The sequence below is a fragment of the Mytilus californianus genome, unplaced genomic scaffold, assembly GCF_021869535.1.
Source record: "Mytilus californianus isolate M0D057914Y unplaced genomic scaffold, xbMytCali1.0.p SCAF_8, whole genome shotgun sequence".
NCBI lineage: Eukaryota > Metazoa > Mollusca > Bivalvia > Mytilida > Mytilidae > Mytilus > Mytilus californianus.
In genome coordinates, this window is record NW_026262734.1 from 35,665,999 (window position 1) to 35,679,666 (window position 13,668).

Below are 13,668 nucleotides of genomic sequence, written 5' to 3' on the forward strand. Positions count from 1 at the left end.
TTGACCGAAGTACAGTGTGTATGAAGCGAGGAAGCAAATTGACAAAATGCTACTGCAGAGGTACCTTACTTGGAACAGGTATATATATAAATGTGCAGTTAAAATAGTTTTGTACATATCAAATCCCCCTTTTTAATCTCAACCAGATGGCTAACAAAATGTACATGAAAGAACTCAAAGTAAAATCAATGTAAGAAAAGCACTTTCCTCGTTTGTGCATGCAATAGATAACAAAAACGAAAGTACAAAAAATAATTATGTTACCTATCAAATAATGCTTGCAGTTTTTACTTGAAGCAAGCTCAAAGTCTTAGCATGCTGACATTAAATCGTGCTGCCCTAAATTCTCATATCGAAAATGACTGCAACAATGTTTATGGAATATAACTGACAAATTTAAATTTCATAGTTCATTTGCATTTGAAAACTGCCAACACATTATTTCGATCCATTCCTACATATAGTTTACTATAATCGCTACTGAAATGCAAAGCAATCGGTATACCGATTCCGTCATCTTCCGTAAGTACAATATCAATGAATGATCCATCAGGAGCGAGCCTGTGTATATTTTTCTGTCTTCTGTCTGCGACGTATATATTTCCATATTGATCTTCAGCTATGCCACGTGCCTCAGTTGTTGAAGAGTACTCAAAAATTGACGTGCCATCTATTAAACGGATACAATATAAATTATAGGAGTTGGTGAACAATAGTGTATCGTCTTGTCTTTTTCGTATACAGCGAATTTTACTATCCTTAATGTTAGGGACAGTAAAAGGTCGGTTTACACTACCATCAAACGATATAATGTCCAAAATATTGACTCCGCCAAAAATAAACGCATGATCAAGTGTTTTCAAAGCAGTGTATGATTTTTCTGTATTTATCATGCGAATGCTATCTAAACTTTCACTGTCAATTATCAAAATAGTTGAAGAATCTAGTGTAGTCAGTGCAACATGTGATTCGTTGGGCATCTTTGATATTTGATATGGCTTGATTTCAGTGCATTTTTCTTTAATAAATGTACCGTCATTTTTATACACCAATATCTTGCTTGCATTAAAATGACATAACAATAGTCTATCGCCTATTATTTCTATACCAGATATTGCGCATGTTCCATTCAACGATAAGTCAATTGAATTAGCTGGTGTGAAAGACAAAACGGCTGGTACAAACTGTGCTTTTGTATCCAATTGAGATATATGGCTAATACCGCAATGCTGATTTGCAACATTTACTTTGCAATGCGAGGAAATCATGGTGCATAAGTCTTCTTCTACAAAGTATTTCAGATCAAAGTTCATTGTCCTTGTTAAATTGTCTTGAAGTTTCATTTCCTCATCTGATATCATATTTTTAAGCTTTTGAACCAAACGAAATAACTGGTTATTAGAGCCATGTTCGATATTGAAATCAAGTTCTTGTTTAATTTTCTGCCAATTTTGGCTCATTGATTTTGATTCGGTTATATCAGCATTAAGCTGGGATACGGTTTCGTCTTTTAATTTTGCCAATTCAAAAAGTAGAGATGTTTCAAGAGATTCAACATGTTGCAGTAAATCCTGTTTTAACTTTTCTATTGATGTTTTAATAATTGATTCTTGTAAAAACACTGATTCTTTATTGTTTTTGCGATTTTCTATAACTGACTGAAATGTTTTCAGAAAGGAAGAAACTGCTTTTGATACGTCTTCCACTAGAGCCGACGATTTTATACCACTAGATACATCATCAATAACTTTAACCTGCTTACAAGCTCGATGACTATCAGGTATGCATGTCTGACAGCAAACGACGTCATGAAATGCGCAATAAAAGTCAACAATCTTTTCTGGGTGATTTTCACAGAAACGTAATTTGATAACTGTTTCTGTCGGAATAAACGGTAATTCGCGTATCTCGGTTAGGTTATGCGACAGAGTTAGTTTGTTCACTCGGTGAGATTTGTCACAAACATCACATAATATTTCCTCACAGTCAGAACACCAGCTGTAACCAGATGAGACAGTATCACCTCTTGAACATGGTTCGCAGACACGTTGATCGTTTGATGCCATGTGAAAAATATCTTTAAAAAATAATAAGAATTACAAATTGAATGACAATCCAATTAAATACAGAATACAAACGGAGCAATATCCAACGTAGTGTTTGAATAACGAAATGGCTTTGAAAATAAAATGTTTCATCGGTTCAACATATGTTCAACATGTTCGAAGATGAAAAATTACAAAGATATTTAAATAAAGTTTTTATTGCCCAAGACGATTTCGGACAGATCAACCATAAATTGGATTGTAAATTGTATTAGGTTGAGGGGGCGTGTCTATTAAAGCAAAATGAATAAGACTTGTGAAGTCTTCTCCATAATACAATAAAAATTATAAACTTATCACAATATTATGAGCATGCATTTAAGCAAACAGTTTGTAGGATATTATACGAGCTATATAAAAAAGAAAATGATTGAGAGGTAATATAATTCTTTGGCGATGACTTGGGTGTTGATGGTGATTTCAACGTTGATAATGACCCACTCAAGTATCAATAACACTTTGTGAAGGTATACGAAATATTGTTTTCCGGGTATTCTTTTTAACTTGATTAAATTTGATATAAATGTCAAGGCCAAACATGTTTTTTTTTTATTTTGTACACTTGTGTATGGTTAGCATTGCTTGTTACAAAGGCTTTTACATAAGCACATGTCTGTGCAAGCTGCAGACGATTTTATGCAAACAAACTATGGATGTATATATACAGATTTTCCCCACATACAATCATGGATTGGAACCAACTACCGGACAAGCTGTTAAACGTCTAACGCATAAGCGAGTTTTAAAAAACGGCTCACTAAACTTCATTGAAACCCTATCCAGAATCAACAACACTGATGTTAACAGTTTATTTTTGAATTCACCGTAAACTATGCACCAGTTATTTATTATTGATTTAATTTACAACATAGCCTTTGATGGAATATGTTTGAGTGATGAATCGATGGATGACCCGGCTCTTCCAAGCAAATTATATATACTACATCCCTTGTCCCAGTTGATCAGTACAAATGTGTTTGCATCTCTTCTAAGAGGGAATGGATGGGGTTAATAAAATAGAGAATAATGAGCCAAGACTACAGAAAAACGGACCAAGAAATACAAAATAGACCAAAAATTAAGAATAGAGAAAATATAAAGAATGTTTAATAAGGGGCAAAATTGAGAGAAAAATGGCCCAATATGTAACAGAATACAGAAATGAGGGTCCCCTTTCCAGAACCCTTTCTACGATCATCAAATGAAGGCAAGCGGAAGTTAAATAGATTTTCAATTTTATAAATACATATATAATACTTCAATTCTACATTATTACAGAGTTTTGATAATCACAAACCTGTGTCAGAGTCGGTCTTTGACATTATGGAACAATGATTTTGATTCTTGCAATATACTTGTCAACACCAGAGGTGGTATGCAGAGATTCGAAGATAGAAAAATAGTTCCTTGAAAACATGCGCGCACCTTTTTATCAATAACCAGATGTAAAATTTATCGAGCAGTGACGTGACAGGAAACCTTTCTTTATTCAATTTTCAAATGTTTAAATCGACATGAAAACTTCTTCGTTCCGATTTAAAAAGACACAGTTACTATGTACCTATACGTTTGTATAGGTACTAATTTGGTATTATTTTTTTTCTTTTTTTTTCCATGTACCTAAATTGTTATATATTTTTACTACAAATATCAAACTTAAATTGTCAATTATATTATAGTTAATTCCTCGGAGAGTAAAATAGAAAGTTGTAAAATTTGCGTTTTTAGAAATACTTGTACTATTCAACACAAACTACGGTAAAAAAATTACCCCCCCCCCCCCCTATGAAACTCTCCTTTAGACGTCCCAATCCTACAAGTAAAACGCATCATGACAATATATGGCACTCGAGACCAGGACAAATTTTGAATAACTTGGCACCAATATGTTTACAAAAATTGCTTCATAATAATCATTCAAAATATATTTAAAGATACTTTAACATGTGTTTTGTCCATTTTGATATAGTTAATGACCAGATGAATAGTTTTTATAATTACTTTATACCTTTTAAAACACACATGCAGTCAACAAACATTATTCAGTATTCTCATCTGATAAATTATATTTGTGAGTGTCCACTTTAAAGGCAATAGTAAAATACTTTCATACTTGTTGACACTTGAGATGCAAAAGGATAGCCAGGATAGATTTTACAATGAAATCCTTGATATGTCAAACAATACCCTGTTTTCAAAGTAGAGGATAGAAATTTAAAACATCAAAATAACATTCGACTCATGCAATGATCTTAATTATTATGAAAAAATAATGATTTGATGCGTAAGATTTACATCAGTTTTGCTGAAGGCCAAAAATGTTATAGAGCAGATTCAATAATTCCAGGGCCGTACAAAATGTAACTACATTGAGGCAAATGAGGCATTTCATGTTGGAAATTTCGAGAAAGAAAAAAAGATAAGTTGAAACAAAAGCTTGTCTTCATATCAAATTGTTTTCACGGCGAGTGTCTTGCAAGAAGCAAGTTCTGTTCACCCTCTGACGTCGTCCCCTGTTTTTCGGGATCCATGTTCCTGATTTATTTTTAGTTTTCAGTGTTGATGGTCTATTGTTTGTCGTTATGTGTCTTATCTGTTACCGGGTTTGTCTTTTGTTCGTTTATTGCCCTTCTTCATGACTATTGTCTTAGTGTTGAATTTCATTTGTAAATTTAATTTAGTAATTTTGTTTTTAAATTGAGTTTTATTATATTTAAGGACCTTTTGTCTAATTTTAAAAACTACTTTAAATTGTAAAAATATTTGAAATTAGCTCTCCCTTTTTGTTCTGAGGCGGCATTAAGCGAACACCAATCAATCAATCAATCAATCTTTATAACTAACGCTTCAATTGTCCAATATTAAGCTGTTGTTGATTCTTCTCGTAACATCTGTATGTTGTAAACGTTCATTCTCTGCTTTGCGTAGACTTAAGACTTGGAAAAGTTCAACGATGACGGGTGAAAGGTTGTGTGGTTTGGCAATGTTGCATGTCCACCGATGCCCAGATATTGTTCGAAAAAATGTTTTGAGAAGATTCAAAGCTACCGGATATAGAAAAATTGGTCGTTTTTTTCATGGAAAATTAAACTTTATATTAAAGAATACAAGACTGGCTCTCTTTTCTGTAAATAAAACTAAAAAGCTGACATGGATTAAATTAAAGTGAGACAACCAATCTCCCGGAATCAAATCATTTAAAAAGAAAAATCATGTATTGCCATGCGACCTTTTACATTGAAGGGTTAAACTTGCATTAAGCCGTGTTCAGGCCCTTAAATAGAAAATAAAGGATATGGAGTAAATGTGCATGGGACAAAATCGCACACACTACATAGAAAAGGTACATATTATCAATGAACAGGGTTTTTATTCCTGTTCTTCATCTTGGCAGTCGCTTGGGGGTCTTCAACAATGAAAGAATCATTCATATCCCACAATAAGGTCAAGACGGCCCCTAGCGTCGACTTCAGCGGTACTTAAAGTATTGTACTGTGAATAAATTTCGAAGTCACAAAAAAATACACCAAAGTCTAAACATAATACAAGACCAGAACAGACAGATCCGACATTAATCAACCGGTATAAAATGTAGCAATGAGGTCTAAGAACAGTTTACCTGAGTATACCCCGAGTGTACCCTTTTATCCCACTTAGGAACTACATCAAGTTGTAATTGAAATGTGTTATAAAATCTGAATTCACATAGTTAAATAAATGATAATCAGCCCCCTCTTAACTTGATTTGAAAAAAAAAATAATTGACAGGTATAATACGTTTTCTGCAAGTCGAAACTCAATTAACAAAAAAAAAAAACAGCCACACACTTAATTATGTGAAATACGGTTTTTGCTTTATCCTACTTATCAGTCTTTTGATGTTGTCCCTACAATGAATCTATATATTTTGCTTTGAGACAAAAATATTGTCGAAAACATAATTAAAACAAAACTTGCGTTTCAGATTAAGAACGGGTCCGAGAAGCTCAGAATGCACAATTTTGCGTTATTTTTCCCGAACTTCTGGGGGCCTTGCGCGGCCCCCCAGACTCCTCGCCGAAATTGGCTTCGCTCGGCGAATATATTTTGCCTCACTTTTAAAAGAGGCTAGTTTCGGCCCTGAACTCCAAAGATATTTATGATTAAGCGTGGTCCAATGAAAACCATTTTCTCTCTCTGGCTTTTATAGAGTATGCATAGGAGACCGTGCTTTAATTTTTGCATGTTAAAAAAAAAGAGGGGGGAGGGGTATAATCCAAAATTGCAAGGCATTGTTCTTAAAAATTTCAGATGACCCAGTTATCTTCTTTGTTGCCATTAAGGAAATGTATGCAATTATCAAACAGCGTCACACTGCTGTAGACCATGGTGGACTGCATAAAACATACAATGACATGAAAACGTATTATGCCAACATAAGCCGTGAAGCAATAAAAACATTTCTGAAACTTTGCGATCACTCTGCTCTAAAGAAACACGTTCTGGGCTTTTGATTATTGTTTTTTATTATGCAATAAATTTAAAATGTATATTCTGCTTTATTTAAATTTATTTTCCAATTTTGTACAAGTTAAAACCATTTTTAAGCAATATTTTGTACATTTTATAACATTTACGAGGTACTTTTGTACATGTTATAACTTGTATTTTTGCATTGTACAAATTATAACATGTACAATATTTTTGTACATGTTATCACATGTACAATAAATCGCAACTTGTACACGACATATATACGAGCTAGCGAGTTAATATGGATATAAGTTTTAATTAGATTGATGTCACTTTTGTGGTAAGAAATCTTTTCGTTTTGTAGCTTCTTCCATACTGGATATTCTATAATATATATATATATATATATAATTCGTCTCAAATTCAGCCCAACAATGTTAGATCTGTAAATTTGTGTCAGCGGGATTCAAACCCTTGCGTCTGTGACATCGTGGCAACTCCGCCTGCACTGTGACCAGCGCCCTAGACCACTCGACCAACTAGGCTACAAGTATATAAAACTATATCTTAAATTTCGTTAGTCGAGTACAAATACCTTTTCTCGTATATAAATATATAATATATATAATTATACTAGACTACTTAAGGACTAAACACAGTTTTGCACATTTTAGGGGTTTTGTTCAGCCCGCTGTACTGGTTCTAAGTGTTGTTACTCTGCTTGCAGGTAATTTGATACAAGTTCTAGCATTTTTATGCTGGCTAACTAGCTTACATTGTAATTTATTATTTTAAGTTTCATTATGGTAGCTGTCCCACCTCAGTCGGTGCACATAGAGGTGCTAGCAGGGGTGGGTACCGGACTCAGTGTGGAGATAAAAAAACTTAAATAAAATTAAATATCTCATTTCTATAAGCTTGGCTCTATTTTAAATTTTTTTTAATTTTTTATGCAGGATACTGTCTGAATATATACGTGATAGCCAGATAAAGAGCGCTTTGTGTCTTTATATGTTTCTGTCGGGTAATAGCCTCCTTCAACAAATTGAAGATTATGCTATATAAGATTTTTTGTTTCCTAACAAGTTCCGTTTGCAGGATAGGACCTCATGTAAGAAATCTTTGTGCTGTTATCCAATGGAAATAACGATATTCAAGTGAAATTTAAATTTTAAACTTTAAAAACTGGCTAAAAACAGTAGGAACCTCCAAGGCTCTAGAGGTTTGACACTAGGGCCTTGAAGACACCTAGTGTTTCTGTCTGTGGGTTGTCCGGTGATAAGGCGTTCTAGTCCCTTATAATCTGTGGTAAGTATGAAAACTTATGTGGTGCATCAATACGTGAGTGTGGTAATTGATGTGCTTTTGAATGTTCTCTATTTTATGAAACATGACTAGTCTGGTAAAAATTGGCAGATTAATGGTGCAAAATCAGCAGATGTCGTATCAGCAGATGGGTGATCTAGACCCGTCTCAGTCTGGTTCCCTTTCTACGTTGTTGAAGTGATATTTCCATTGCTGAGTGCAGGTGATCTATCATTTCTGAGACACTAGCAGTTGGTTTTGTACTTGTTTGTCACGTATTTGGCAGTTTTTGTTTGTGTATATGTTTTATTATTGTAGATAGATTCTTTTATGGCTGGGTCCCAAACAGTTGAGGTATATTCTGATCATAGATATTGGCTTTTACTTTTGTTCATGAAATTCATGATATTTTCCCGCAAAAATCCGAGTGTTTTACTAGCTTCGTCCGTTATCTGCTGTATTATTGGTCTCATTTCAGGTTGTTTTGTATGGTGGTATATAATATATGCTCGTTTTAATTTTTAGTTATTACAAGTAAAAATATAGTTAATTTCACGTTCAATGACTATCAGGACTGACCAGATTAAGTTGCAATTGTCTTACTTTCATCTTTTATATTAGATTGGCTGATTGCTTTACGTACAGTTACACTTGTACGTGCTTTAAGTGTCGGTTTTTTTGTGTGCTAGACCAAGGATTTGTATAGTATTACCTTAGATAATAAAATGACTATTATATCTATGGTATTAGTACTATACAAATCCAGGCTGAGTTGGCTGTTTTATAATTATTTATTTGCTTTTAATGTTTGATTTTTTTGTTTATTTATTCTTTTTTTTTACTGTAATTGTTTTCATTTTGGGAGAAAAGCTCATCAGATCTGTTTGAATGAAATGTTTGTCTGATGTCAATACGTCGAATCCAAATAAAGTTTAACTTACTTACTTTCGGAAAAAAGTCGTTGTCTGTTCCGCATCCAGTTTTGTATTTTAAAATCATTTATTGACAGGAAATGACGAACAACACACAAAATCGAAAACCACGTTTTTCGGTGTAAACAGATTCAGCTGATCAGATATCATCTATTATGGGGAAGAAAAGTAAAACAGGGAAATCTAGAAAAGACAAATTTTACAAACTAGCTAAAGAAACAGGTAATCATCATTATTCAAATATAGTTTTCCCTATATTTTTCTAATTTTATCACTGATCAACCACATCAGAAAAATACTCACTCTTCTCCCTAATTGCATAGGTAGAACCGATTATATAGAAGTACATCATAGTAGATTCTCGCTTTTGGTATAGTTAGGAATTTAGAGTTTAGAGAGGTCGTGTAGTTCTGTTGTGTATGCCCACTGAATATCTTCCCTTCCAATCAGCATAATTTCAAGATCTGTTTCTACAAATTGTCAAAAAAATTCAATATACATTTTTTTTGTACTGCAGGTTGCATTCTTTTTTGTGATATTTTCAATGGGTTTCTTCCTTGAAATCAAAAGACAAATATGAATATTTCCAGTTACCTGACTCACCCTATTTTTTGCGGCCCTTTTGCAGACCCCAACATTTTTGTGATGGTTGTCTTTAAGTTATTGGGATTAAAAGTACATCTGTATCTGTATATATACGTTGAAGATACCAATTCTGGCTTTTATTCAACAGGAGAGAGAGAGACAGCTATTGACGATGTTGGAGAGCTGCCTTGAAAAACTCAACTGTAGTGCATACAATACTTTCTTCAAGTTGGTTCCAATGTAATAATACAATTATGTTTCTTGACAAAGAAAGAGTTCTTATATGGATCCGTATTATATGAAATAGTGTTGAGGGCCTCCGTATTGTTTTTCACTGAATTTGTCACTATATTGGCACTTTCAAAGTTATCAAATTTTTTCGGTTTAATTTTTTTCTCTTAGGTTTTTGTTTTAACCAGAAAATCGTTGGGATTAAAAGCTTGGACCAAACCCCTCAACCACTTTGAACAGAAATACCAGCCTTTGACTTGTTCTTCTTGACTGTAGATTGTCCAGTTCTAACTCTGCTAGCATTTTAGTGACCGACCCCCCTTCTCTAGATCATTAATCGCCTGTTATAGATCTATCTGCCCTACATGGGATCCTTTCCAGTTGGTTTATATTGTGTTGTGTACATGTATATTGGTCCCATATTATGGCCCCATATTCCATAGTCAATCTCACTAAAGATATATATGCCGTCTTTTTGCAATCTTTTTGGCAAAATCATAGATTTCTTCTGAGAAAACCAAGCTTGGAATTAGCTTTCTTGGCTACGGTTGTAGTACCTGTCCATCAAGGATGAAATAGCAAGACCTGAATCCATGACATTGCATTACAAATTGTGAAATTAAGTTTTGTATTTACTTTAGGCTACAGAGCTAGATCAGCTTTCAAACTTATCCAGCTGAACAGAAAATATGAGTTTTTACAGAAGTCCAGAGTAGTGATTGATCTGTGTGCTGCTCCAGGAGGATGGTTACAAGTCTGTTCCGAAAATACTCCAGTATCCAGTCTTATTCTTGGTATGTTTGTATACATTTGTAGTTCACTGTCACGGCCTTAAGAAATGTACAAATCAAATTTGCTGCATATTATTATACGCTTTTGTGAGAGAAAAAACTGTCAGATGAGATAATTGTCCAATTATTATATTTAATTGTCATGAAATAGAATTTCCTTCATAAGATAAGTTCCAAATGGAAGAAGTATTCTGTAGTATATATTCCACTGGAACAAATAGTACAGAATTTGTTCCTTACGGTATAAAGGGTATAGAATATTTATATAACAAATATATATTGACAGAATGTCATGTACATGTATATCCAATTATCTTGTACCATAATGTTATTGTATGCTGTAAAAAAATGATTATTATGAAAATATTAATACATTGTAAATAACTTGAATATATTATTTTAACAAAATTGCTTACTTTAGCAGAGACCCAATTCTTTTTGTTTTTAATTATAAAACACAGGTGATAAACATCAAAAAATTAAAATTACAAAATTAACAGAATAAAAAAAATGAATCTACAAACAAGAAGTGTCTTGCAAATAGAAATGCTTTTAACTCTCAGAAAAAATAGAACAGTCTGTCATATAACTTTTGTTGGCGACACAACTTCACAAGTATAAAATGTTCCTCCTTTGTCCAACCCCAAAACAGAATCCTATCATGTATTAGAAACTTTGCTTGTAGGCTTACCAACCCAAATTTCTACTGTATGTTTTAAATATGATAGAATTAACATTTATGTACATAAAAATATCTGAAATGATTTTTTTTTGTCATCAGGTGTAGATTTGGTATCTATAAGACCTATACCCAATGTAACAACATTTCAGGAAGATATCACTACAGAGAAATGCAGACAGGTTAGTATGTAAAGAGACAGCTATTTCTTGTTAGAAAATAATATCCTTTGTCCATTAACTAACTGTTGGGAATTTGTCTACAGTTTAAAGATTTTAATGTACTAGTTCTATAAGCGATATAAAAATAAGAAGATGTGGTATAATTGCCAATGAGACAACTCTCCACAAGAGACCAAATGACACAGAAATTAACAACTATAGGTCACCGTATGGCCTTCAACAATGAGCAAATCCCATACTGCATGCCAAAAGGCCCTGAAATGACAAATGTAAAGCAGTTCAAAAGAGAAAACTAACAGCCTAATTTAAGTACAAAATAATGAAAGAAAAACAAATATGTTCTTTTTGTTGAACCACTTGCTTAATGCTGAAAATCATCAACAAGTATTGTGTAAAACCAGGTATGAACATATTTGAATTAACTGACAAAAACAACTTCGAAAATTTGCCTCTCTTTATACATGTATATTGTACCAATTGTAATATGAGTGTTACTTATTCTTTAAAACCTATGCATAAAGCCTAATAAAGGTTAAGGCATAAGAACTGTAGCTGAGATATATATTTTTAGCTGTAAAAAGGTTAATACCACAAATTTTATCACCATGACTTCCATGTATATTTTAAACAGTATTGTACAGTTTTGCACAGTATCCAGATCATAAAAAGTTTACAAGCTACATGCTTAAAATACACTCTTCTTAAACCATTGACAGAATTATTTTTGAAATATTTTGACATAATGCCAGTGTGCGTAATCTTTAAAATTTTGTATCCAATGTTTTTTTGGTATGCTTTCTGATTGAAAAATATGTATATGTCATATCTACAAAAAAGTACTAAAGGCATCTTGTTTCAGGAACTTATCCACTGAATGGATTTCAATGAAACTTTCAAAAAATCTTTCATGGCATTTTGCACTTCCTACATGTACCATGTTTTAATATTTTAGTCTGTAAGCTATTAGAGTTTTTAAGCAGTTAAGCTGCTTTATGCGAGCACCCTAGATTTGTGTTCTACCCAATAAATGCTGAAATATGTGCCATTGTTATTATCTGGCTGGCTATTATGTTATTTATAACTAATTGAACACTTTTTTCATACTTTTAATTCTGGAATACAAAAAATATGACCAGAAAAACCTTAAATGATCGTCGAACCACCCAAACGTTTTGAAGTTGCACATAGGAAGTAGTGCTCAATAGAAATCCTTATGTAGTTTATTATCCCCTGTGCTTTTGGCCAAGATGTCAAAGAACAATTGCATGAATTATTTCATCGCCGAAAATCTCTAATTACAAGTCGTTTACAGTTGCCAAATGGCACAAAGCGCAGGAATATTGTATAACAGCTGTGACTAATATGACACGGAGTTGAAGTCTCAGTGACGGTAATTTTAACTTCGTCGACAAAACGTAAATCAAGGACGTTTTAAATTTGGTGATTTCTGATAATAATCATTTTGTTCAACCGCTAGCTTTATACCGAAAATCGGCAACATGTTATGTGTAAATCCGAGTAAATCGTATCTGACTGACAAAAACAACATTGAAAAACAATGGATGCCATAAACCGGAAATTATAATACCGGATCTAATTCCGGGGGCGGATAAGGGTAATTCCGGGTTTGCCGATCAAATACAATAAAAATATAATAATTCCAGGCATGAGACAAAATACATCTATCATGATGAAATATAAACTCTAGAATTGAAAACCAAAGATATATTGAAAAGAAAGAAAAAGCAGGAAATATTTTATACAGAAACTCAAAATTACTTTTAGTTCACAAATTTTCATGTCAAAAACCAATAAAATGTGACAGTATTTTCCTTATCATTAATAAATATTGATATTACATGTAGATGTTTTTATTGTTTAAACATATTACTACAATTCCATGAGGTAATTTCTTCTCAATTTTGAAGGGCCTATAAAAATCTGGAAGTTTCTTACTTTATTTTCACAGAGGAACTAGCTAATATAATATATAGTGCAACTAGATATGATACACCAGAGACATATATGTCTCTGGATACACTTAAACAGTTTTGAATTTGAACTGTTAAATATAATGGTATAATTAGTAATAAATAATCAATTGTTGAGACAACACACCCACCAACAGTGATACCCTCAGCCTCCCTCAGCCTTCCTAATACAAAAAAAAAGATTATTTGAATTCATAAATTAATATACAAGACAATTACATTTATTATTAAACAAGTTAAACGACAGTGACACTGACAATGAAACAAGCTAACTTAACACCAAAAGCACATTAAAGTATCTTACTGAGTTATGAACTATTTCAAGTAAAAGCAGGACCTGGAATTTAGGTTGTGGACCTTTCAGTTTGGAGTGTCAAAGGTCCTGGACTGTCCAGTACCAAATGTTAATTTTAAC

General features: G+C 32.9%; 2 protein-coding genes across 4 annotated transcripts in view; one reads left to right on the top strand and one right to left on the bottom strand.

Annotated features, from left to right (window-relative positions):
* Positions 1-107: 107 nt before the first annotated feature.
* LOC127711285 (uncharacterized) lies at positions 108-3,528 on the bottom strand. The gene is made up of 2 exons (XM_052217280.1): positions 3,403-3,528; positions 108-2,077 (listed from the first exon to the last, which is right to left on the bottom strand). Exons 1-2 carry the CDS (start codon positions 3,425-3,427, stop codon positions 411-413), a joined length of 1,692 nt encoding a protein of 563 aa, XP_052073240.1. The 5' UTR covers positions 3,428-3,528; the 3' UTR covers positions 108-410.
* A 5,340-nt stretch (positions 3,529-8,868) lies between these two features.
* Positions 8,869-13,668, top strand: part of LOC127712210 (pre-rRNA 2'-O-ribose RNA methyltransferase FTSJ3-like) — a 47,371-nt gene continuing 42,571 nt past the window's right edge. For all 3 annotated transcript variants that reach the window (XM_052218514.1, XM_052218515.1, XM_052218516.1), the window contains exons 1-3: positions 8,869-9,016; positions 10,252-10,404; positions 11,183-11,262. In XM_052218514.1, coding sequence (XP_052074474.1) covers positions 8,950-9,016; positions 10,252-10,404; positions 11,183-11,262 — 300 coding nt within the window. In that variant the 5' untranslated portion in view covers positions 8,869-8,949. The remainder of the gene's footprint in view (positions 9,017-10,251; positions 10,405-11,182; positions 11,263-13,668) is intronic.